This window comes from Macrosteles quadrilineatus, unplaced genomic scaffold (genome assembly GCF_028750875.1).
Source record: "Macrosteles quadrilineatus isolate MER2022 unplaced genomic scaffold, UCM_ALF_1.0 Scaffold_3__2_contigs__length_128488019, whole genome shotgun sequence".
Lineage (NCBI taxonomy): Eukaryota > Metazoa > Arthropoda > Insecta > Hemiptera > Cicadellidae > Macrosteles > Macrosteles quadrilineatus.
In genome coordinates this window covers 82,640,616-82,663,674 of record NW_026542596.1, presented here as the reverse complement: position 1 = coordinate 82,663,674, position 23,059 = coordinate 82,640,616, and the positions used below count along the sequence as shown (strand labels likewise).

At 37.3% G+C, this 23,059-nt stretch overlaps 1 protein-coding gene across 1 annotated transcript in view; it reads left to right on the top strand.

The window, feature by feature from the left end:
• The window catches only part of LOC128988471 (uncharacterized), a 114,829-nt gene that overhangs the window by 61,971 nt on the left and 29,799 nt on the right, over positions 1-23,059 (top strand). Inside the window, exons 5-30 of the mRNA XM_054409785.1 lie at positions 527-714; positions 1,772-1,912; positions 5,348-5,577; positions 6,210-6,403; positions 6,604-6,763; positions 7,290-7,494; positions 7,869-8,207; positions 8,998-9,360; positions 9,875-10,057; positions 10,620-10,799; positions 11,319-11,521; positions 12,428-12,595; positions 13,098-13,241; positions 13,682-13,800; positions 14,181-14,497; positions 15,580-15,761; positions 16,305-16,607; positions 16,873-17,030; positions 17,527-17,638; positions 17,750-17,951; positions 18,195-18,305; positions 18,700-18,951; positions 19,207-19,445; positions 20,232-20,353; positions 20,572-20,663; positions 21,310-21,527. Of these exons, the coding sequence (XP_054265760.1) occupies positions 527-714; positions 1,772-1,912; positions 5,348-5,577; positions 6,210-6,403; positions 6,604-6,763; positions 7,290-7,494; positions 7,869-8,207; positions 8,998-9,360; positions 9,875-10,057; positions 10,620-10,799; positions 11,319-11,521; positions 12,428-12,595; positions 13,098-13,241; positions 13,682-13,800; positions 14,181-14,497; positions 15,580-15,761; positions 16,305-16,607; positions 16,873-17,030; positions 17,527-17,638; positions 17,750-17,951; positions 18,195-18,305; positions 18,700-18,951; positions 19,207-19,445; positions 20,232-20,353; positions 20,572-20,663; positions 21,310-21,527 (5,125 nt within the window). The remainder of the gene's footprint in view (positions 1-526; positions 715-1,771; positions 1,913-5,347; positions 5,578-6,209; positions 6,404-6,603; positions 6,764-7,289; positions 7,495-7,868; positions 8,208-8,997; positions 9,361-9,874; positions 10,058-10,619; positions 10,800-11,318; positions 11,522-12,427; positions 12,596-13,097; positions 13,242-13,681; positions 13,801-14,180; positions 14,498-15,579; positions 15,762-16,304; positions 16,608-16,872; positions 17,031-17,526; positions 17,639-17,749; positions 17,952-18,194; positions 18,306-18,699; positions 18,952-19,206; positions 19,446-20,231; positions 20,354-20,571; positions 20,664-21,309; positions 21,528-23,059) is intronic.

The window sequence follows — 23,059 nt, the reverse complement described above, 5'->3', positions numbered from 1 at the left end:
GCTCTAACTAATACTAATGAAAACTACAGGTACAATGTTCAGAGGCATTATGCAAAGTATTAATTTATGAATAAACCAAATCTCCATTACTTTCATTCTATTACATCTTTAAAAAGTATTTTAATTAATATCTTAATAATAGATACTGAAAAACTAGTTCACTTGGCACTTGGGACCACCACGCGCTTTCAGTTCTAGTATATTTTGCCAGACACTGGTTTGTGACGAGAAAGGAAAGGCCTGAGCAGCGAGGACTGTGCGAAAATTCCCATCACACAGGGTCTTCCTCCACTGTAAGTGGTACAGTACAAGAGGACGAGAGGGGGCGGTGTTGGACTTTGTCCTAGACACCAGCACTAGTGCTAGACACCACTTAATTGTACCACTGAATGTTTCCGCTGTGCCTTACTTTTCTGTGGCAAATCTACCATTCTGCCATATTCAAGGGACAATTACGTTCCGTCACAACTTAATTAGGTAGTGTTCTGTTCTAGCGAGTGAGTAACTTTGCCCAACTCTGTTACAGGTACGGCAGTGACCTGTTATTAGTCGAGTCATACGCAGAGAACAATTTCACAGCCAAATTAGCACATAAGAGTTTAGGCCCTGCGGACAGAGCGAATCAAAAGTACTGGTTGGGACTCGCCTCCTTGGACGATCTCAACACTAACACTCTCGAGTCTGCGGCCGGTGTTCTAGTCTCACAATATGCAGGTAAAATTGAGATTGTATTTAATAAGGTTTATAATTGCTTATTCAATTATTGTTATAAGGTTAATAAACATTATTCAGGCCTCCATACATGCAGGTGCTTTGTACATTTTCTTTGAACTATTTAAGATAATTGCAGACATTTTCGATATGACGATTAGTAAAATAGATCCTATACAAAGTTTTTCTAGATGTGGAATCTGATGCTATACTGAAGTGAGAAAGTACGAAACAAGATCATACGTTATAATTATAATTTTTGTGTGAATTTTCCTCTATTCTCTAGGGAAGAAGCTATTTTCATTACTATTTGTCTGTATTTCGAACTGAAATGTAGAAAATATTGGCTTGATTTCTAAAGCTTGTTTTGAATTTTTTTCAGAATTCTTTTCTTGTTGTAGGTTTAAAACAATCAGAACTAATGGGTGTATTAAGTCCAGGTCATTAAAGACATTGGTTTATTGTTTCCTACACATAAAGCAGTTTTTTTATAAAAAGGATTCAAATTTCTTGAGCTTTTTTAGAAAGTATCAGAAATAAATGAAGGTTTTTGCCAAATATTATACAGGCTAAAGAGAACAAGATTCTAGAAGAGTACCAGCCCCTAGCCCCATTAGGCTCGTCACCACTATAAAGTCACGATTATCACATAAAGATTTGGATTAGACTCTTTGATTGCCAAAGTCTAATCTATTAAAAACAATCAGAACTAATGGGTGTATTAAGTCCAGGTCATTAAAGACATTGGTTTATTGTTTCCTACACATAAAGCAGTTTTTTTATAAAAAGGATTCAAATTTCTTGAGCTTTTTTAGAAAGTATCAGAAATAAATGAAGGTTTTTGCCAAATATTATACAGGCTAAAGAGAACAAGATTCTAGAAGAGTACCAGCCCCTAGCCCCATTAGGCTCGTCACCACTATAAAGTCACGATTATCACATAAAGATTTGGATTAGACTCTTTGATTGCCAAAGTCTAATCTATTAAAAATCATTCAAGTATAGTCAAAACACCCATCAGCAACAGATGAACGTCAAACTGATTTGCGACTTTGTGCAGGTTTCTGGTCGCTGGACCAGCCTGACCCCTCGTCAGGTGAGTGTGTGGATGTCATGCTCTCGGACGAACAACAGTCCTGGGAGCTGCAGACATGCGAGTCGCTGCTGCCCTTCCTATGTAGGGCCAACGCTTGTCCTGCCGGTAAGTGCCTTGTAGTTGTTATAGGAAAATTTTTGCAACGGCTGAAAAAGCTATACTTATGCAGCTACAGTATTGCTATAAGGTGATTTATCTGTTAGTAATGATTAGGAGGTTTTCATTTTTTTGTTTTTCCATTTTGTTAGTACTAGTTACAGTGCATTTTTTCCACCTCTATGAATATTAAATGTGATTTCTATGCAAATAGGAAATCACTTTCAAAAATAAACTTTTGTCTATTTTTAGCCAACTACTATTCACAAAAATATAGCTGCACAAAAGAAAACAGCTGTTATTGACACAGATATGCAGGGACGTATTTAAGTATCTGCCGCCTCTAGGCAACAAAGTTGGCCGCCGCCCCTCCCGCTCCCACTTTTCAACGCACTCCCCGACCTCACTAATATCACCCCAATGGCCAATACATGCCCTGTCAGCTGGTTTTGTGGAAAAATAATCGGTAATATTGCATGCTGCATCAACAAATTTAATAACTTTTCACCACACTATGATGTTTTTAGCTGTTTTACACGCGTTAATTGGTGGCTGAAAGTTACGTTTTGCTGGCCATGCCAGCAGTGTTTCCATTCGCGGGATTATTATCCCGAAAACGGGATTTTTAGACCTTGAGCGGGATTAAAACGGGATGCGGGATAATACGGGATTTTCGGCTGTGACGACTATTTGATTTTTTTCCACTCAATTTTAGAGAAAACTAACTCAAATTGTTTAAATACTGTAGCAAAATATAATAGTGATGTTTAAACAACTTATAAAAATGATACGTAAAGTTTAATACTAGGAATTGTACCAAAAAAATCATGCGGGATAAAACGGGATTTTTCACCGATTTAAAAGCGGGATTAAACGGGATTTCTCAACCCAGGAAGCGGGATTATTTTTTTGGTCTTGTCTCGTGTCCGAGTCCGTGTGGAAACACTGCATGCCAGCTGTCATCGTCATTTGGGGACCGAGCAGGTTCTTACATCCCTAGGGCCGCAAAATCAGCTGATCGCTTACTTTTTTAAACATGAATGCATATTAAATACACAATCAGTATCCATAGCATTGCAATAGAATTGTTTTATTGTCACCGCTGCCTAGCAACTATTTATTTTAACTTTTGCTGATTCCTCAAATTATTTCTTCACATAACCTTAAAGTTCTAGTTGTGTTGACTATCAGTGTGCATCATTATTGTGGTGAATAGTGCTATTAAGGTATAGTGTGGTGGAAATTGGCGTTCGTCCCACGGACCGAAAGGGTTTTGCAGCTCTCGATCGTTTTAGGTTGACTTCGTCTCGAACCTAAAAACTATCACGAGCCGGCGAAACCTCATTTTCGGCCCTAGGTACGAAATATACTATTTCGACCCCTTTTAACGGACGTTTTTTGTGCCGTTTTTTTGCAAAACATTCTGACTTGGATAGGCCTACACGGAATGCACAATTTTTTTTATCTAATCAGTATTTTTACAATCCCATTTTGCGGCTTTAAACGGCACACAAAATCGTCTGTATACAATGGTTCTTATAACGCTTTTCATTAAACACTATTAGTCAGATCCACTTGAGAGACGTGCTATTGGCTTTGATTTGAAATGAAAGAAATATGTTTTCTTAAACTATTTTTTTCTTAAAAAAAAACACATGAATCGCAAAGAAAAATTACGTACTTTTACTGAAAGAATAATATACAATTTTAAATTAGTTAAGTTTGGTACAGTGGTAAGTATTTAGTTCACACTTTCCTTCTTGATTTTAACCTAGCAAAAGAATCTTTCAGCTATAGTGCTGCCACTGCGTAGTGGTGTATGAAGTAAACAGAAGGGAGTGTTTTCTACGTTTGTCACTCACTTAGACATAGCGGCCGGCACGGCGACCCGCTCCCGCGGCGAGCGTGTCTGCCAGACCAATAGGGCAGCACGGACAACTCTACACAGCTGTGTAATAAACTATAGACGTTTGTTTGACTTGGATGCGTTCTGAAATAGTTGTATACTTAATCAAAATATTTGAAATGGCTATTTTGCTAAATTTTTTTTTAGATTAAAACTTCGTTTTTTTATTTTTTTACCCTCAAAATTTTGCCGCCCCTAAAATTTGCCGCCCTAGGCGGGCGCCTAGTCCGCCTATTCGGAAATATGTCCCTGCAGATATGTCAAAAATCACCTTCTTCTGCTTCCTTGATAGCTTGGGGAGGGGCGTATTCATCAGTAATTGAACCTTTGTTCGTAATTCAAAAATCAATCATTAGAGCTGCGTTAAGAAAACCGAGACGTTATTCTACTGATCATCTGTTCAAAGAATCCCAGTTTTTATCAATAAGGCAGCTATATGTTAAAGATTTATTAGCTTATTCATACATTCATTTAGACCTTATCGCCTCGCCAGTAGTTCATAACTATCATACCAGAAACTCAGTGATGATAGGATTACGGGTCCCACGAGTTCTCAAATCAATCAATTTAACAAATTCCTTTTACATTGCTAATTGCTTGTTGCGTAATATTCCTCCAGAAATTAGGGACCTGCGAGTGTCACTGAGTGTATATAAGAGGGTTATCGCTAATTGGCTGATGGAGATAGGCCTTGACAATGCAGAGTCGCTTATCAGCCCAGAATATCTCGTTTAGACCTAACCATCTGATAACTGGACTATCTATTGTACCTTCCACAGCACTCTTACTTGACGGAATCCACGCCTCAATAAAAAATTTGGTTTGAAAGAAAAAATTTATGCTTTAATCGGATGTATTGCAAACAATGTGCACCCCTTGTTATTGATTGCACTTGCATATGGTTTTTTAGGTTATTTTATAACTGTTATAGTATTAATTGTATAGTGTTATTTTACCAGGTTATTGTTAGTTCTTTTTTTTTTTATATGTGTTAAGTGAAGTGTAAAGAACTTTTATTTTGACAGCAGACAGCTAAGGACTCTATCACGCACAGGTCATTGTGACCCATGTGATATTTTTATTTTTTGTATTTATTGCTGCATAACAGTGTGTAATAAATAAAGAATTTTCTCTCTCTCTCTCTCTCTCTCTCTCTCTCTCTCTCTCTCTCTCCCTTGAAACAGGGCACAATATTATCAGCTGTAGTTTCAGCTTGTAAATATTATTCTCTGATATTATTATTGTTTAGTTAAGTTGTTTGACAAAGGAAAAATTTAACAGTGAAATCAAAGAATTATACTATTTGATTTACATGAATGATCCAAGCTATACTATTTTTTTAACTCATGGCTACAGAATGATAAACAGGGTTGTTCATTACGGAGCAAAAGTTTCTTTTGGTTCTTAACAATTTTGCAAACCCATCTTTTCCAAGTGCATCATAAACAACCACTGACGGTGAGAGCAAAGTGTTCAAAATTACTACCCAAAGTTTTTCACACCTTTATAAAAATCTCACGAATCATCGTTCTGACTAGGTTCATACCACTGTTCCAACGGCCGCTGCATCAATGCTGCGTTCCGCTGTGACAAGGAGGACGATTGCGGGGACGGCAGTGATGAGCTGGACTGTCCTAACCTGTGTCACCACTACATGGCGTCTAGTGGGGATGTGGTGGAGAGTCCTAACTACCCTCACAAGTACGAGCCCCTGGCTACATGCAAGTGGACCCTTGAGGGACCCCAGGGACACAATATTCTGCTGCAGGTTGGTGACGATTCCTTCCGTTTACTTAATAACTTAAACATTTAGATTTTAGATACGATGTAGATTTGTATTTGTGATAAAAGTACAACCTATCTTCATACTATCATTCATAAAGGATGACGTACCTTGATTATTATTTCATTAAGTAGACCCAATTGAATTTTGGACAAGGATCAATAATTCAAAACCCCAACAATCGATAACATAAGGGTTCAGATTTGAAATTTAAAGGTTGTCCCAGAGCTTGCTGGAGATTAAGTTGGAAATTTTTAAATAACAAATAACACTCTGCTTATTTTGCTTATTATTATTATTAGAATAGGGAACCCATTTCTTTTTTTCTACAACGGTGGTTAGCTTTCCCGTTAAAATCACAACTACAACACTGGGATACGTATAGTAGTTTATTCATAGCTTCTTGTTCCTTTCTAGGACGCTTTTTTGGGATTGACAAATTTTAATATGTACAGTAATCAAAGTTTTCTTCCAGGTTGTGTTTGTAATTAGTTTGCCTGGAAGTTACCCATCTACCGTAAATTCTCTCCTCAGTAACAACTTGTTAGTAGGTAAAAAACTAAAAGCTGCAAAAATTGAGTTGATGACGTAGCTACAACATTTTTTCATTGTTTCAGTTCCAAGAGTTTGAGACGGAAAAGACATTCGACACGGTGCAGATTCTGGTTGGAGGAAGAACAGAGGACAAAGCTGTCAGTTTGGCTACACTGTCGGGCAAACAGGACTTGGGCAACAAATCCTTTGTTTCTGCCTCAAACTTCATGATCATCAAGTTCAGCACCGATGGATCAGTTGAGAAGAAAGGATTCAGGTATGAGGCCATTACACACGCTGTGAAACTAGAGCTAGTGTATTTGTTGCTCAGTACTCGTAAACTGATGCTCATACTGTACAATCCTATTTCCTGGCCTTGAAGCATAATATACTATTTTCATAATATAAAATAAAGATAAATCTTTTTCAATTCTTCTTCCTGATCTTCTTGAACTGACCCTTATTCCCTTCTTCCAGAGCTTCTTGGAAGACGGAGCCACAGTCGTGTGGAGGTAACCTACGAGCCACACCTCAGCCACAGATACTCAAGTCCCCTGGATATCCTCAGCACTATCCTGGTGGACTGGAATGTCTGTACATCCTCACGGCTCAGCAAGGACGCATCATCACACTGGAGGTATTACAGTTTTCGAACAGTATTTGATTTCAAATCCATTCATTGTGACAAGTAGGGTACAACAGATTAGGTTCAACAGATTTTGGACCTTGGAAGAGATCTTGAGATGAGCTCTTGGCACACATACAGTAGTGTATTTATCATTCGCCTTAATCATTTTGTAGATTTTCTTGTTGAAAATTTTCCATGTTAAGTTTGAAACGGTGATTTAAGACTTGAGGATTTTGTGAATGGTCAACGTACGACTAAAATATGTTTTTGTTGTTTTTGCTGTGTAATAGAGTAATGTACAGAATAATCACATAGGTACAGAGAAAGATAAATTTGAAAGGTAAATTTGAAGCCTATTACACACATTTATAAACAATGTGTTCAATTTATAAAATGGGTAAAAGCAATTTCAAGTGCAGCATTCTTGAAACATGGTGAACATTTACTTATCTTTTCAAAATACAATTCAGACATGAAAAGTTACAATATAGAGGTGCAAAGCTCAATTTTAGATCTTAAGTATTTTTTTTCACAGGTTCAAGACCTTGATTTGGAGACGAACAGGGATTACATCCTAATCAGAGATGGAGACTCACCGAAAAGCCCAACGATTGCAAGACTGACTGGTAAAATAGACAACAACCCAAGAATCATCATGTCTACAGAAAGTAAACTGTACTTGTACTTCAAGACCAGTTTGGGAGAATCACAGAAAGGATTCAACATTAGATATTCCCAAGGTAACAATCAAGAGATATTGCATAAGATGATTTTAGAGGTGGAGTGAAATATTTTTGCTGCTTGTTGCAGCTTTTTGAATTCTTCTCCTCAACAGTTCATTATATTCTCATACAAATACATGGGTACCATTTTACTCACAAACGAACGTATTAATTTTATTTCTTTATTTTTTTTATTTTGTATGTCTATGCCAAAGATAAAACCTGATACACTTTTCATAAGAGAAAGCAGCGCTAACGTTTTTTGTATTTACCATGGATCGAACCGGTCCCTTTTGCACAGAAGTCACTAGGCTACCAACAGACCCAAGTATAAAAGCAATTACCGAAATTTTTCTAAAATCAAAACTAACTCTAGCCACTTTCTGCTACAGGTTGCAGAGCGACAGTGGACACAGCCAACGGAACAGTCTCGTCCCCAGCATACGGACTTGCTGACTACCCGAGCAACCAAGAGTGTCTTCTGCGCATCCACAACCCCTCGGGCAGCGCACTCTCCCTCAAGTTTGACTACTTCAACGTCCACCCGAGTGACACAGTGCAGGTGTTTGATGGTACCAGTACCAGCGGACTTAGACTTCACCCGGGTAGTGGGTTCTCTGGCACCCAAGTACCCAAAATCACCCTGACAGCCTCCAGCGGTACCATGCTGATACGCTTCACCACCGACGCTCTGCACAACAGCAAGGGATGGCACGCTCAGTACTCTGCTGGTGAGTGTTTTTCTACGATAAAGAAAATACTTAAAAGTTGTGAATGGGGATTATTGCTTCCTCTAAGAACACACATTGGTGTAAACTTTGTAATAAATTTATAAACGCTTATTTTTTTCTGGTTAAACCTTTGACTATATTAGTGCTGTGTAGTCAATTAAATGATTTACACAGTTTACACTCTTTTCACTTTTATTCTTGAAAAGTTTGTTAGCTTTCAAAAGCTTACTACCTATATGCATGAGGATACAGAGGGTGAAATTATGATTCTGGGTGAAGATTCAAAACCAAAAAGTGCTCAAGTTATTCCCATGACTTTGTATACTGTATTATTAAAAATGAATGATAAGGTTTTTTTTGTTATTTGGATCGTTATTGTGTTAAATTTCAATTACGACTACATAGTGAATAACATCAGTGTTCACCAGTTTTTGGATCTGAAATCTGATCCTGTCCTCAGTTGAAAAATTACCTACAACATTACATGAATAGTACACAAACTAACCTAGAAATTGCAAAAAACCACACGGAGAACTAAGTTGTTGTCAAAACAAAAAAACAAAAAATCTTTAAAAAAAGATACAATTGGTACAAATAGAGGGTAGATGAACACAATGGACATGTCTGCAAAAGATGACTGAAGAACATGCATCATCACCAAAAATGAATTATGAATAAAGAGTTCCTACTGTTTTGTTATCTCACAATCTCTATTTTTTTTAGATTTCATTAAACTAAAATTTTCTTTGTATGTTCTTTAAATCTAACCAACTCCCACAATTGTTCACAGACTGCCCAGTGTTGAGGCCAGGAGAGGGAGCTCTAGCATCCAACAGGGACACAGCGTTTGGCACAGTGGTTGTCTTCACTTGTCCAGTGGGACAGGAGTTTGCCACGGGGACGGCCAAGATCACAACAGAGTGTCTGCCCGGAGGTAACTGGAGCATCTCGTACATCCCGAAGTGTCAGGAGGTCTACTGCGGACCTGTACCTCAGATTGACAACGGCTTCTCCATCGGCTCCAGCAACGTGACATACCGAGGCGAGGCGCTGTATCAGTGCTACGCTGGGTTTGCCTTCCCATCCGGTCTACCTATTGAGAAGGTGTCGTGCTTGGCAGACGGACGGTGGGAGCGACTACCAACTTGTTTAGGTAGGGTAGAAACTGTTAAATGTCTGTATTTTGTTAACTTTGCCAGTTTGAATTATTCTGTTTTTGTTATACAGTTAAGTCTCAGTTATTCAACCTAAGCCTTTCAGAGCAAAGTTGGATAAGAGAAAAGGTTTTGACCTATTTGGTTTTGAGTAATGTTTTGATTTTTTGATTATTTTTACATTATTTGCGATAATGGCTTCAAAACTAAAAATGTAGCTGATAATAACAAAAAACCAACTTTAATATATCTTTAATGGATTTTATAATATAGAAGAATAATTAATTTTGTGATTTTTTAACATATTTAAAATTTTATCTATTAGTTTCTGTGTACTATTTGTAGTGAGGAATTCATTTACATTCCTTGAATTTGAATACTATTTCTTTTGACCAAAAGCCAATTCAAGCTAAAACCGCATTACTAGTTGCATACTCAATTGATCTAAAAACATATCAATAACAATTGCTCATTCCACACTTCTTACACCTAACTCTCTCTGTCTCTGTTCAGCATCGCAATGTCCTCCACTGCCGGAGGTGTCTCATGCCAACGCCACTATCCTGAACGGCGGTGGTCGCAGTTACGGCACAATCGTTAGGTACGAGTGTGACCCTGGCTACGTCAGGACCGGACACCCTGTCATACTGTGCATGAGCAACGGAACTTGGTCCAGCACTCCTCCCACCTGCTCTCGTAAGTAAAGACGTAAAACACCCTCCTCTGGTCATGAAAATCCTGACCAAAAACTGATTTTCTAGCTGATAAATTATTTTTATGATTTCAGTTATTTAAATAATTTCTTGATCAGCATTGTACGTGTTATTAAATTTACAGAAAGTAAATAAAAGAAACGTCTTATAACACTTAAAACTAAAACATATATTTACGCTTATACTGTTACTCACAAGACGGTAAATATACAAAAAAGATGGTAAGTGGTGATCGATTTCGATTGGACACTCTAATCATCATCATACCCAATAGGTGAATGTGGGTTCGCTGTATATTTATTATTTACCATCTTGTGAGTAACAGTATAAGCGTAAATATATGTTTTAAGTGTTATAAAACGTTTCTTTTATTTACTTTCCATTCAGTTATTTCTAAATCAAATTTATAGTTTTTACGTTGAGTCTAAATTGTGTTGAATAAAAGATAAAGTTCAATCTGAGAAAGTTAGAGTACTAGGCTAACATACAAAAAAGGTCACCAAACATAACGCCTGGAGATTAATACATTCACTTTGCATGCCCAGGTGCAATGTGTCCCAAGCTGCCGGAGATTGCGAATGGATTCGTTATCGAGGCTTCACAAAGGTACTTGTTTGGGGACGAAGCTCGTGTCCAGTGCCACAAAGGTTTCAAGCTCGTCGGAGGTTCCAACATCATCAGATGTGGTCCAGAACAGACTTTTGTCAACCCACCAAAATGTGAAGGTATGTTTTAGCAAGTTTGTATTTGAGTTTTAGAGCCATTAAGATTAACTGTGCAGTTAAAAGCACGTCAGATTTAAGTTCATGTGTTGTTCTTTACCTGGTTTACTACATCCAGCTTCATAAATGAATATGCCTATATTGAAATCACTTTTTATATAAAAATTATTGACTACTGACTTTTTCTTTAAAAAATGGATTTGATACGGTAACAAAACATTAAAAAACAAGACAAATTTTTGGAGCTTGATTTGATTTAATTTAATTGAATATACACAACACACATATAAACTATGGAAAAGTAAAGAATCCACAACTAATAGAGGCAAAAAAGTTATATCACCTATGGAATTACAAACCTCTCAGACAATTCTCCAGAAGTTGAACACCTTTCCCAAAATTTATTATGGAGAAATTATAGTGTTATTTTAAACCTCCTTCGATTGTTTCATACAAGACAATAATTGAGCTGCAAATCATGTGCTATTTTCTTCATGTTTTAACTGAGCTGTGTATGCGCAGACATCAACGAGTGTGCTAGCAGCCAGTGTGACCAAGCATCTACAGAGTGCATCAACACTCCAGGAAGTTTCTATTGCAAGTGCCGTGGAGGGTTCGCCTCAACCCTGGACTGTCGCCCCGTGGGAGATCTCGGGCTCACGTCCGGTGGCGTACCTGACGACTCCATCACCGTGTCCAGCTCTGAAGTGGGGTACCCCAAGGAGGTAAGATCTAAGAGATAAATATATAAAATAGGAATAAACGTTAGAAGCCTTTCATCAAACCATCCATGAAGAGCCTGAGCGTGAATAGTTATAATTGAAGGAAGGCTTGACCTGGAACATTTCTATAGTTTATTTACATCCTTCCTTCACATCTTGTCCTAATAGATTTTTCTATAGAGTAAAAATAGATGAATTAAGTAAAAATAGCTTTTAAAAGGCACCAAATTAGCTTTAAAAATAAAAAATTTCCCGAAATGGGAACTCTGGACACCCCTTCTTTTGTTAACCCCCGAACCCCCTTGTTAGCCCCCCCTTGACAATGTCCTAGAACTGCCACTGGATAAAGCAATTGATGATTGGCAAGATTTGACTAGGAGACTTTCATACTGAAGCCCTATGCTCAACCTCTTGACTAGCTTGCTCTCATAAATAGCAATACAAAAGTGGACAGTACTGATAATTTTTCGGTGCATTGGAAATTGGAATACCATTGCAGTAATTTCCTGAGTTCTTTAACTACCAATTCATTAACAAAATAGTTTACATTTACACACACTCACTCCCATGGCCATTTATCCAGATTTGGCCGCACCAAAAACTGCTCTCCATCTCTCTCAATCTTCTTGCCTCTACTACTGCTGCCCCCACTTCTCTGATGTCCTTGTAGATGACACCACCATCTCTTCTTGGGCCTTCCTAATGGTTGTTTCCCTTCTGGCTTTTCTATGCTTGCTTCTTTTAATAGTGAGCCCCGTTCTCTCTGTAGTGTGTGTCCTGCCAACCGTATTCTCCTTTCTTTCACATTTGCATGTACTGACAACAATATGCTTTCCTTTTTCAAAGATGAAAATTTCAATGCTTAAGTATAATGTATAATCAAATCCTCAAAAAAATGTTGTATTACAGATGGTTCGCCTGAACAGTGGTCTAGGCTGGTGTGGTACCAACATAGAGCCTGGCTTCAACTGGGTTATGTTAGATCTCAAGGCACCAACAATCATCCGAGGCTTCCGAACACAGAGTGTGCAAAGGCCAGAGGGAAGTCCTGCTTTCACCTCTGCAGTTAGGATCCAGGTTGGTGATTTAAAACATTCAACTTTACTCAACTCTAAAAGACACACTCATTTATACTTCAAAAAGCAGTTAATGCAGTTATCATCTCAAAAACATTTTACCATCAGTACCTCTATTATCAACTTATGACAAAAATTTATAGTTTGTAAGATTGAAAGAAATTCACTATAAAGACTATGTCTTTAAGGTTGCTCATATTTCAAAACTGAAATTAGATTTAACACTTATTCATATCCAATCAATCTTTAAATAGATATCCATGTTAAATCATATGGTATTTCTTTAAATGGACAAAAAATAACAAAAATATACTGTACAGTAAGAACCAGAGAGTCAAAAATTTTTTGTTTGATGAGATAAAAATAGTACTGTTAATATATTTGACTGAGTGTTGCCAATTTTTATTGCATTCAGTAGTTCCGTGACTGATATTACTGTCTGCTCAAAAATCTTTGAGGACCACTATCAGAAATAATTCAATAATACGTTGATCAATTTCCAGTACACCAACAACCTTACTGATGTAATGAAAGACTACACAAACCCTGATGGAACTCCAGTGGAATTCAGAATCCTTGAGCCAACTCTGTCAGTCTTGAATCTGCCCGCCCCGATAGAGGCTCAGTACATCAAGTTTAAAATACAGGTGAGGAAAAGTCTCAAATTGTTATTTATTTTCAGATTTTCTTCACTATCATTGATTTTGTATAATGAGTTAAGCATTGGTTCATTCTCTGATCCTTTAGTGTAGATGTAACGATTTATGCTTCACTCTTTAGTTAGAATACCAGAAGGAAGAAGAAGCTTATAGGAAGAGAAACGTTTGAAGATTGAAACTTGAAAACCTCTGTTTTACTTACTCAAACCTCCCTAGGTTGAAAATGCTGTCAGTGGTAGCGGAGAAATTTTTGGGTGTAGCGAAAGTTTGTTGTGTTTTCTGTGTAACGGAAGACTCTTTCCCAATCAAGTACAGCTGCTATCCTAACAAAGGTCCTCTTTGCAATTTTAACAGGTAAACGTGATAAAGATTAAACCATGGTAAAACTAAGGTTTTAAAGAAAATTTCAAAGAGTATATTTTTTCTAGGACTATGTAAACGCGCCATGCATGCGTCTGGAGGTGATGGGCTGCACGCGTCTGGAATGTGCTGATGTCAACGAATGTTCTTCTGATAATGGTGGATGTGACCAGAAATGTATCAATAGGTAAATATCTATTCAACAAATAATTATATTGGATGGGTTCATGTTGAAATATTCAAACCTCATTACTCACAAATTATTGTTCCAAGAAGTATATTTTTGTTTGAGCTCTTTATTTATTATTTGTGTCAGTGTAAAGAGTTGTGTTATTAATATTCACTTTAGATACCTCACCATGTTAATTTCTTATCAAAGTAACAACATATTTAGACATACAAGGTTTTAACTAGCGGTTTTATTTTGGTTCATACGTAAAAATTACACACTTGATCTCGTGATTAAAAAACATGATATTTCTGATGTAAAATTAAGGCTAAAACGTAAAGCCACTAATTACAAATAAATTAAGTTTATTATGTGTCTATGTATTTCTGTCTATCTAGTCCTGGAAGTTATGCCTGCGTTTGTAACGTTGGCTACGAGCTGTTCAGCCGCAATGGAACCGCAGGGTTCAGCGTTGACAAATCCGAGACAGGTTCACAAGACGGAGACATCTTCCAGTACAACAAGACCTGCGTTCCTGTCATGTGTCCACCCCTGGCCGCACCCAAGAACGGAATCATCCTGACGACGCAAGACTCCTTCCACTTCGGAGACCTGGTCAGCTTCCAGTGCCACTTTGGCTTTGTGATGGCCGGCTCGGCCAGTCTGCTATGTACCTCTGGGGGAGTGTGGAACGGATCAGTGCCCGAATGTCAATGTGAGCTTTCTAGATTTTTTCAAATACACTTTAGCTTGATAGTTAGTTGGTCATGTGCAAAATACAGGTGTAAAAATTTGAGTTATGTGAAAAAATCTTTAACTTCATAGTCATGTGCTACAAGCTTTTTATATTAGTATCTCTAATTTGGATTGGATTAAAGGTGGTTTATTAGGTCATAATGACCTGAAATCTTTAAAATGTGTAGTTTCCTTCTGAAATTCAACTAATTAGTTATTAAATTGTGAGTAGATGTTAACAAGGTACCTATTTTACATTATGTAAAAAAAACATTACTAGTAGTCACTGAAAAAAATAGATTAAGATTACATAGTTACAATAAATACATTAATAAAAGTGTTTTAATTGATATTCATGATTCCCCTAAACTTAATGCTATTCTTTTAAAATACTTTTTATTTCTATCTCATCCAACAAAAATATAGTTATTTGTGCAACTAGTGAGAAAAGTGAGCAATTGACTCACTCGAGAGAAATCCTTACTCACGAGCCGTAGGCGAGTGAGGAATGGTTTCTCGAGTGAGGCAATTGTACTTTGAACTCGAGTTGCACATTATACTTTTCCTACAGTTACCATAAAACAAATAAATTTGTGAAGAAACATAACCTATTTTTACACAGAAGTGAACTTTTAATATAACATTTAATGTGAAGTGACAAATACAACAGTACAACAGCTGACTAGCTGATTTACAGCCAGTGCTGCCAACGTATTTCGCGCGCATACGACGTTGCCTGCATGCATGCACTCACTACGCGCTCACTATTTCGTGCCTTCACGTTGCAAATCTGGAGTGAGACAAAGTAATTAGAGTGAGACACTGTTAACATTGTCTCACTGATGAGCGAATTGGCCACTTTGCTTTCTCAAATCAGTGAGAGAACATGTACATTGTTAGGTAACTGTAGGAAAAATCCATTGTTAACCTAATATTTACAAACATTGCTACGTTGCCTCTCTCAAAACCTACACTATTCACCCAACTAATCATGTTTTTCTTTTCAACACGTTATTTTTCATGACAATGAGCTGTTTTACCTAACCTGTGATGACATTTCAGACGCCCAGTGTGTGAGTCTGCCAGATGATAAGGAGGAAGGACTTATGATCCTGAGACCGGACAAGGACACAGTGCTGGTCCCATTCAGACAAAACGTCACTCTACAGTGCAACAGCAACGGACGTAACCTTCGCGGCACTGCCACTTCTGGCTTCCGTCAGTGTGTCTACGATCCCAAACCTGTAAGATGTATTTCAAACTATATAATGCAAATAAGCTATCAACATAGTTAATTAAGACCAAACAGAGTTTAAAGATATTTTCTAGAATTAAATTTAACAAATAGGTTGCACCAACAATTTTCCAAGATGTTTTATATAATGCTTAAGTTAGATGATAGGTTAATTTTTTAGAATCAACTGCAGTTGGTACTTGGTTTAGACTTAAATAAAAACATCTGCATTTTGGTTCAGCATCAGCATTCAGTGTTTGGTGGAGTAATGTTGTTGTCTGTTGATAGTATTAAATTACTGAAAAAGTTACATACATTTCATAAGTCAAGGTCTGATATACAATTCCAACTTCAGGTTCTGGTATCAGGTCTTATCTTCAGGTGGGAAGGAACCTAAAAGATGTACCTGAAGATTAAGCAAATAACACCTCTTAAAATTTTGTGAAACTTTGTGTTTACTTATCAGTGATAAAAATCATCTGCAATATGACTTTAACGATAAGAAAAATGTATAGTAAATAACCAAAATATTCACTTTTACTTGTTCCCGCAGGGTTTCCCCGAGTACTGGCTGTCAGGAAGTAGTCCCGGCTGTCCCCGCGCAGACTGTGGTGTTCCTGTACCTACTCCTGGAGCAGAATACGGCAACTACCCGGACACTCGCTACCAGTCTTCGTTCTTCTTCGGCTGCCAAGACACATTCAAGCTGGCTGGACAGACAGATAGGAATGACAACGTGGTGCGCTGCCAGGCTAATGGAGTGTGGGACTTTGGAGACCTGAGGTGCGAGGGACCCGTGTGTCTAGACCCGGGCCGACCCGTCGACGGTTACCAGCTGGCTACCAGCTACGAACAGGTATGAAACTCTTTTAATTTATTCCTGAAAAGTTTAAAATTATGAAATTGTATGTTTATCTCTGATATTTACCTGTGAACTAAAATATCTTTGGACATAGCCTTGATAACACCTGGTATAGACCCTGATGTAAGTAAAAATAAAAAATAAATATTTGGGGCTATTTGTTGTTAACTGTTTCCCCTCACTCTACGATGATCAATAATATAAGCTGTGAGAACATAAAATATTAAAAACTAATAGGTACCGTAACATATGATGACAGGGCTCAGAAGTTCAGTTTGGCTGCAGCAAGCCAGGCTACATCCTGATCAACCCTCGTCCAATCACCTGTATCAGAGAGCCTGAGTGTAAGGTGGTGAAGCCACTTGGTCTGGCGTCAGGGAGAATACCAGACTCTGCCATCAACGCTACTTCCGAGAGGTTAGTCATAACATAGATAAAACATACTCTCTTAGTAGATTTGTCATCCTAATGGAAAATCTGAAGCCAATGTTATTGCTAGTTCTGTACGCCGCACTGTAGGGGTCGTGTTTTGTTTACAATTAGTTTCTTGTCATTTCAGTCATTTTAAAACCTCGCTTAACCAAATAAAACGATCTAATCACAAACAATAACTGGTCTCCTAGTTATATAACCAAACAGTAAAGCACAAATCATTAAAATAACCCTAAAATAATATTAACAAAATTTTGTCTAAACTAGCAATCATTGTCGACGTACATCAACAAGACACGAAAAAAAGTTTCAAAACTTCCAATGGGATGTGAAGTCTACTTGTGTTGCTTAGTTTATGGTCATAAGTCCGAACATTTTCAAACTTTGTATTTAAGTATAAAATCACGTACCGGTACAAGGTGCAGTTCTCAGAACACAAGTGTTGTTTTATGTATAAAATTAAATATTTGTATTTCTCCAGACCAAACTACGAAGCTCGCAACATTCGTCTCAATTCTGTCACTGGTTGGTGTGGAAAGCAAGAAGCGTTTACTTACGTCAGTGTAGATTTGGGACAAGTCTTCAGAGTCAAGGTAAGTTTTCTTCAAACCGAAACTTTTAATTACTTCAAAAATCTTTTAGTAATGGTTTTCACTTTTTGTAAAATTTATGACTCGTATACAATTATCATTCTATCTGTTTAGGCCATTCTAGTCAAGGGAGTAGTTACCAATGACATTGTTGGTCGTCCAACTGAGATTCGATTCTTCTACAAGCAAGCAGAGAGTGAGAACTATGTTGTTTACTTCCCTAACTTCAACTTGACCATGAGGGATCCCGGAAACTACGGAGAGTTAGCGATGATTACTCTGCCGAAATATGTACAAGCTCGATTTGTGATTCTTGGTAAGTCAAATGCTTTGTGCTTTAGCTATTCAAATATTAAATCATCTGTAGGATTTTATTTTAGTTGAAATTTGGTTTTCGGTGAAAAATCTCAGCACAATAGTTTATATTTCAACTCTTTATTCCCTGTTATTATGTATTTTTGTCAATAAACTGTAATGTTATTGGCTAGATTCAAAGACTAACTACAACAATTGTTAAAAGTTTATGTACAATAGTAATAAATATGTTGATCGTTTGCAGGCATTGTCAGCTACATGGACAACGCCTGTCTAAAGTTCGAACTGATGGGATGTGAAGAGCCAGCCACTGAGCCTCTTCTGGGTTACGACTATGGCTACTCTCCTTGTGTTGGTGAGGGATTGAAATTATTTTGAAGATTGTTGTATTTTAAATAAAACACAATAGTGTTGTGTATAGTATGTAAATGAGACAATAATGGTAAACACTATTCACATTGTCCTTGCTACCCTTGTTTTAGTAAAAGTACCGCAAAAAGTAAGAATTAAATCTTTAACTCCTGCATCGCGACAAATATTGATTACAAAACCACGTTTAACTAAAAAAGGTTTTGTGCTTACATTAACTTTATTTTATTATGACACGTAATACTTACTTACTGTTTCATCATTTATTACTATTTTGAAAATATTTTTAATGGAACAATGTTTAAAAGTATATTGTGTACAATCTGTATCAATTCAGCAAACAAATTTTGAAATTTTTTACTAACTGAAACCTTTTCCAGACAACGAGCCACCAGTATTCCAGAACTGCCCTCAGCAGCCGATCGTCGTCCGCAAGGGCCCTAATGGTATCCAGTCCGTCAACCTCACAGAGCCGGTAGCTATTGACAACAGTGGCGCCATCGCACGTCTGGAGGTCAAACCTCAGAGCTTCCGAACTCCGCTCACCACCTTCAAGGACATGGCTGTCAAATATGTGGCGTTTGACTTTGACGGCAACGTTGCTATCTGTGAAATCAACATTACTGTTATTGGTTAGTGCCTCTTGCTATGGTAAAATATCCTGGAATCTTTGAAAATGATTTCAGATTGAATAATGACTGGGTAACAATACCAGAGATTTTTTATACTTGTGTACTTCTTTTTTCTCCAATTTGCATTTTTTATTACTTTACTTTATACTAAACTTCAATATACATTGAAATCAAATTGTCTACTGTAAATTATGTTTTCGTCGACTAATTTAACCAGATATAACTTGTAAGGGTAATAATTAAACCTTATTTCAGATGAGACCCCGCCTATGCTGAGTTGCCCCCAGAGCTATGTCATAGAGCTGGTCGACAGACAGGACAGTTACGTTGTCAACTTCAACGAGACTAGACGAAGAGTTAACGCATCAGACGAGTCTGGTCCTGTACAAGTCACGTTTGTACCTGACAGAGCAACCATTCCCATCGGAGGCTTTGAAAACGTCACTGTCGTAGCGGCAGACAAATATGGAAACAAGGCTACTTGCCACTTCCAGGTGTGTAGTGTTTTCAATGATGATTTGACTATTTTTTGTACAAAAGTATAGTGTCATTGTGAATACTGTCTGACAAGTTAGAGAATGGTAAACTGGAATGGTTTTACTGATTGTTTTACGTAGTTAACACGTTCGCTGCTGACCGCTAGATGCAGGGACGGCACCAGGAGCTGAATTAACGCTCGCCGCTGCGTAAACATTGCCGCCAACACACTGAATTACAGTAAAAACAACCGTAGTTATACGGGATGGCAATGTTCTGCAATAAATTGGCTTTGGACATAGTACTAAGTGATTCTGATAGATAGCAGCACTACCCAGGTTGCAGTTGAGTAAAGTAGTGTCGCTATCTAGCAGGAAAGAGGTGGGATAAAGCCCTGTTCTAAACGACCCTGGTGGTGATTTTGGGAAACTATATTTTTTAGTGTCAGAAAAGTACGTCCCCACGAGCTGCAAAGAAATATAGGACGCTCCTGACGAGCTGGCTGATCCATGGAAATGTTAAACAACAATGAACTGTGACGTTCCGGAACGTTCCTAGCTCCTGGCGCCATGGCCCGGCTGACGTTCTGGAATGTCCTCAGCAGCGAACGATTTTAAGGAGAATATATTTTGGGGTTTTGGTTTAATTTGTTTTTGTCATGGAAGTTTGCCAAATTATCTGTTTTATTTAGTGAATGCAATCAGTGTTAAATACTTTATTTGATTTTTGTTTAAAACACATAATGGTTATAGATTCTTACTTTGACCCAGTACACCTAATTAAATCATCTTCGTTTTTAACAGGTGGCAGTTCAAGCAACACCATGTGTGGACTGGGAACTGAAGCCTCCGACCAACGGAGCTCTAAACTGTCTGCCTGGAGAGAAGGGACTGCAATGTATTGCAACCTGCAATCCTGGCTACAGGTATGACAACAATTTGATTATTCACCTTAATACTTTTTAAGCTGTAAAAATACATATTTACCAAACACTTATTATCAAATAAATGTTGTAAATGTCAATTATTACGGTTGAATTGGATCGCTTAAGAGACAATCTGCTTTCAATTAAAGTAGTAATTGGTTTCAATTATATTTTGAAGATGATTAGTGCCTCTTATTAATTGTTTTATGTTGTCGAAGGTTTACTGATGGAGAACCAGTCAAGACTTTCTCCTGTGAGTTCAAGAGTCCCTGGACCCCAACCTCTGTTGTCCCTGACTGTGTGTCTGAAGGTGAGATTTTAGCTGAGTAGTAAATAATTTGTAAAACTCTTTTGGTACTCTGCAACAGGACTTAATACTTGAGAGATAAAATTCCTTCATTTTTAATGATGATCCTTGAATCTTTTTTTTTTTTTTTTTTTTTTTTTTTATCAGAATTTATTTTACAATCTGTTCAAACTTCAAATATGAGAACAATAAGTAAAACATATATCAAGCAATGTCAGGAAGCAAGCACCTGTTCATCAACAAGTCTTGCCAAAAATTTGATCAGTCATTTAAACATTTACAGAAATCTGTAGCTTAGGTCCAGCACATGCACAACACTTTTTAACCTGTTAATGATCCTTGAATCTAAAATTATTTATATTCTCAACTGATTCTTACTTTGGTCTGAAGCTGATTGTTTTAAAAGTCTCTTTGTTAAAATATTCTCCTCTGAAAGACACGGGGCATATTTTTAGGCAGGAGTAAATTAAAGATAAGTAAAATGCCATGTTTTAGTTTTTTTTTGTAATATCAACTACTTTTTGCAAAGATGTTATATAAAAGCACAATGATCAGAGGCAGATATGTCCTGTTTTTAAACTTACAAAACTGAGGTCTGCTCAAATCCTCACATAGAATTCTACTAACTCTCAGCTCATTGTTCACACAGATACACAGCAGGCTGAGTATCACGTTATTGCAACTGTCATCTACCGAGCTAACGGCGCCGTCGCACCAGCATGTCTACCTGAATACACTCATCTGATGGCCAACTACTACCAGCAACTCAATGACGTCTTGAGTCAACGCTGCTCAGCCGTCAACGTAAACATGAACGTTTCCTTCATCGGTGAGAAGCCTATACTGCTTGAGGACAATCTTGTACAGGTATGTTTTTGTTTTGATTATTTAACACGTGTGTTAAAGTATTGCTTTGATTGGATCTATAGATGCTTTTATAGGTTTACTAGCTGTTACCCACGGGCTTCACCCCGTTTGGCTTCATAAGTATTAATAACATTATTGATTGGTTATGTTAAGCTGAAATAAACATAAAACAGAATACAGAAATACAAACAAATAAGTATAGACCAGGTATTTTAACATTAGGTATATGGAAAGTTCCCTTTAGAAAGGAATTACGACCCTGACCTCAAAAGTTGTCCAACATCTGGAATTGTTAGTTTTAATTTTGAATTACTTTTAATTATCTTTTGGCATACCTTATGTACTTGTAACGGTATGCTTTATGTGGTTCCATTCTGTTATTTAATTTGTAACACTAGTTTTTAAAGTTTTCCTTGTTCTCATTTTCCCTCCTCCTCCCCCTCCTGACAGCAAAAATCACATTTTCAGGTTTTGGAAAAATGTTGATTTTAGTCTCAAGAGAGGTCCCGGGCTGGGGACCGGTTTAGCGGAGTTAAAAATGTGTTGGCCCTGAAAAGGGCCGTTTGGCCAAGAGCTCGTACGTCACTTGGCAGATGGGGGTCCTCAACCTCTCAAAAAAAAAAAAACTTTAATGTTGTTCGTGTCGTAAGCATGAGAGCTGACAATGTTCCTGTCGTAAGCGTAAGAGCTGACAATTTAAATTGTACAAATTGGAACAATAATAATACGAACAAACCTAAAGGTTGAGCCCGATCTGGTACGCTCTCGAAGGTTTGGCTGTGGTGAAGTTTCTTGAGCTTCCTCCGCGTCCTCCACCGAGGGGTCAAGAACCTTACAACAGTCAAGCGCTTCCAGAGCTACCTCGTCAGGTAAAGGCCACCCATCCACAACGTTTGTAGCAAACGGGCTTCTCAACATATTTGGCTCTAAGTAAAATAGATGTTTACAGAGTGAAATATATTGAGAAACAGAAATTTTTAGTTTCCATGGTGAAATATTTATTTTATTTTCATTGTTAAAATGGATACTTTTATAGTACTTTATTTTGAAATGGCGACCATATGAAAGTAGGTACCTATTTTAAGCCAAGTATGGATGGAGATGAGTGGCCGATCTTGTAGTCTTGTTAGTGACTAAGGCCAACATATTCCTTAAACAAAGCTGTTAATAGCCCATACAGCCAATGGCAACTAAGGGTCATACCATAATGGAATCCAAACCACATTTTTGCCTTGTAATTAACGAAGTGGTCCTAGAATGATCTTAGATGTATTATTTTCATTATTGCTGTTAGCCTCCGGATTGCCAAATAATATTACAAAAGGTTTAAACACCTGTTATTAATTAAGAAATCCTTTTAAATCAAACAACTACTATAATTTTAGCCAACCTATTTAAAACAATAATCAAGTTCAATTCATTTATTTCTTAAACATTTAATTTTTTAATAGTTAATTACAGCAAAATAGTAATTGTGATACTTAATTTTTAGACCTTGATCGGCGTTAGATTTTAAGAAACTTATTTTAAAA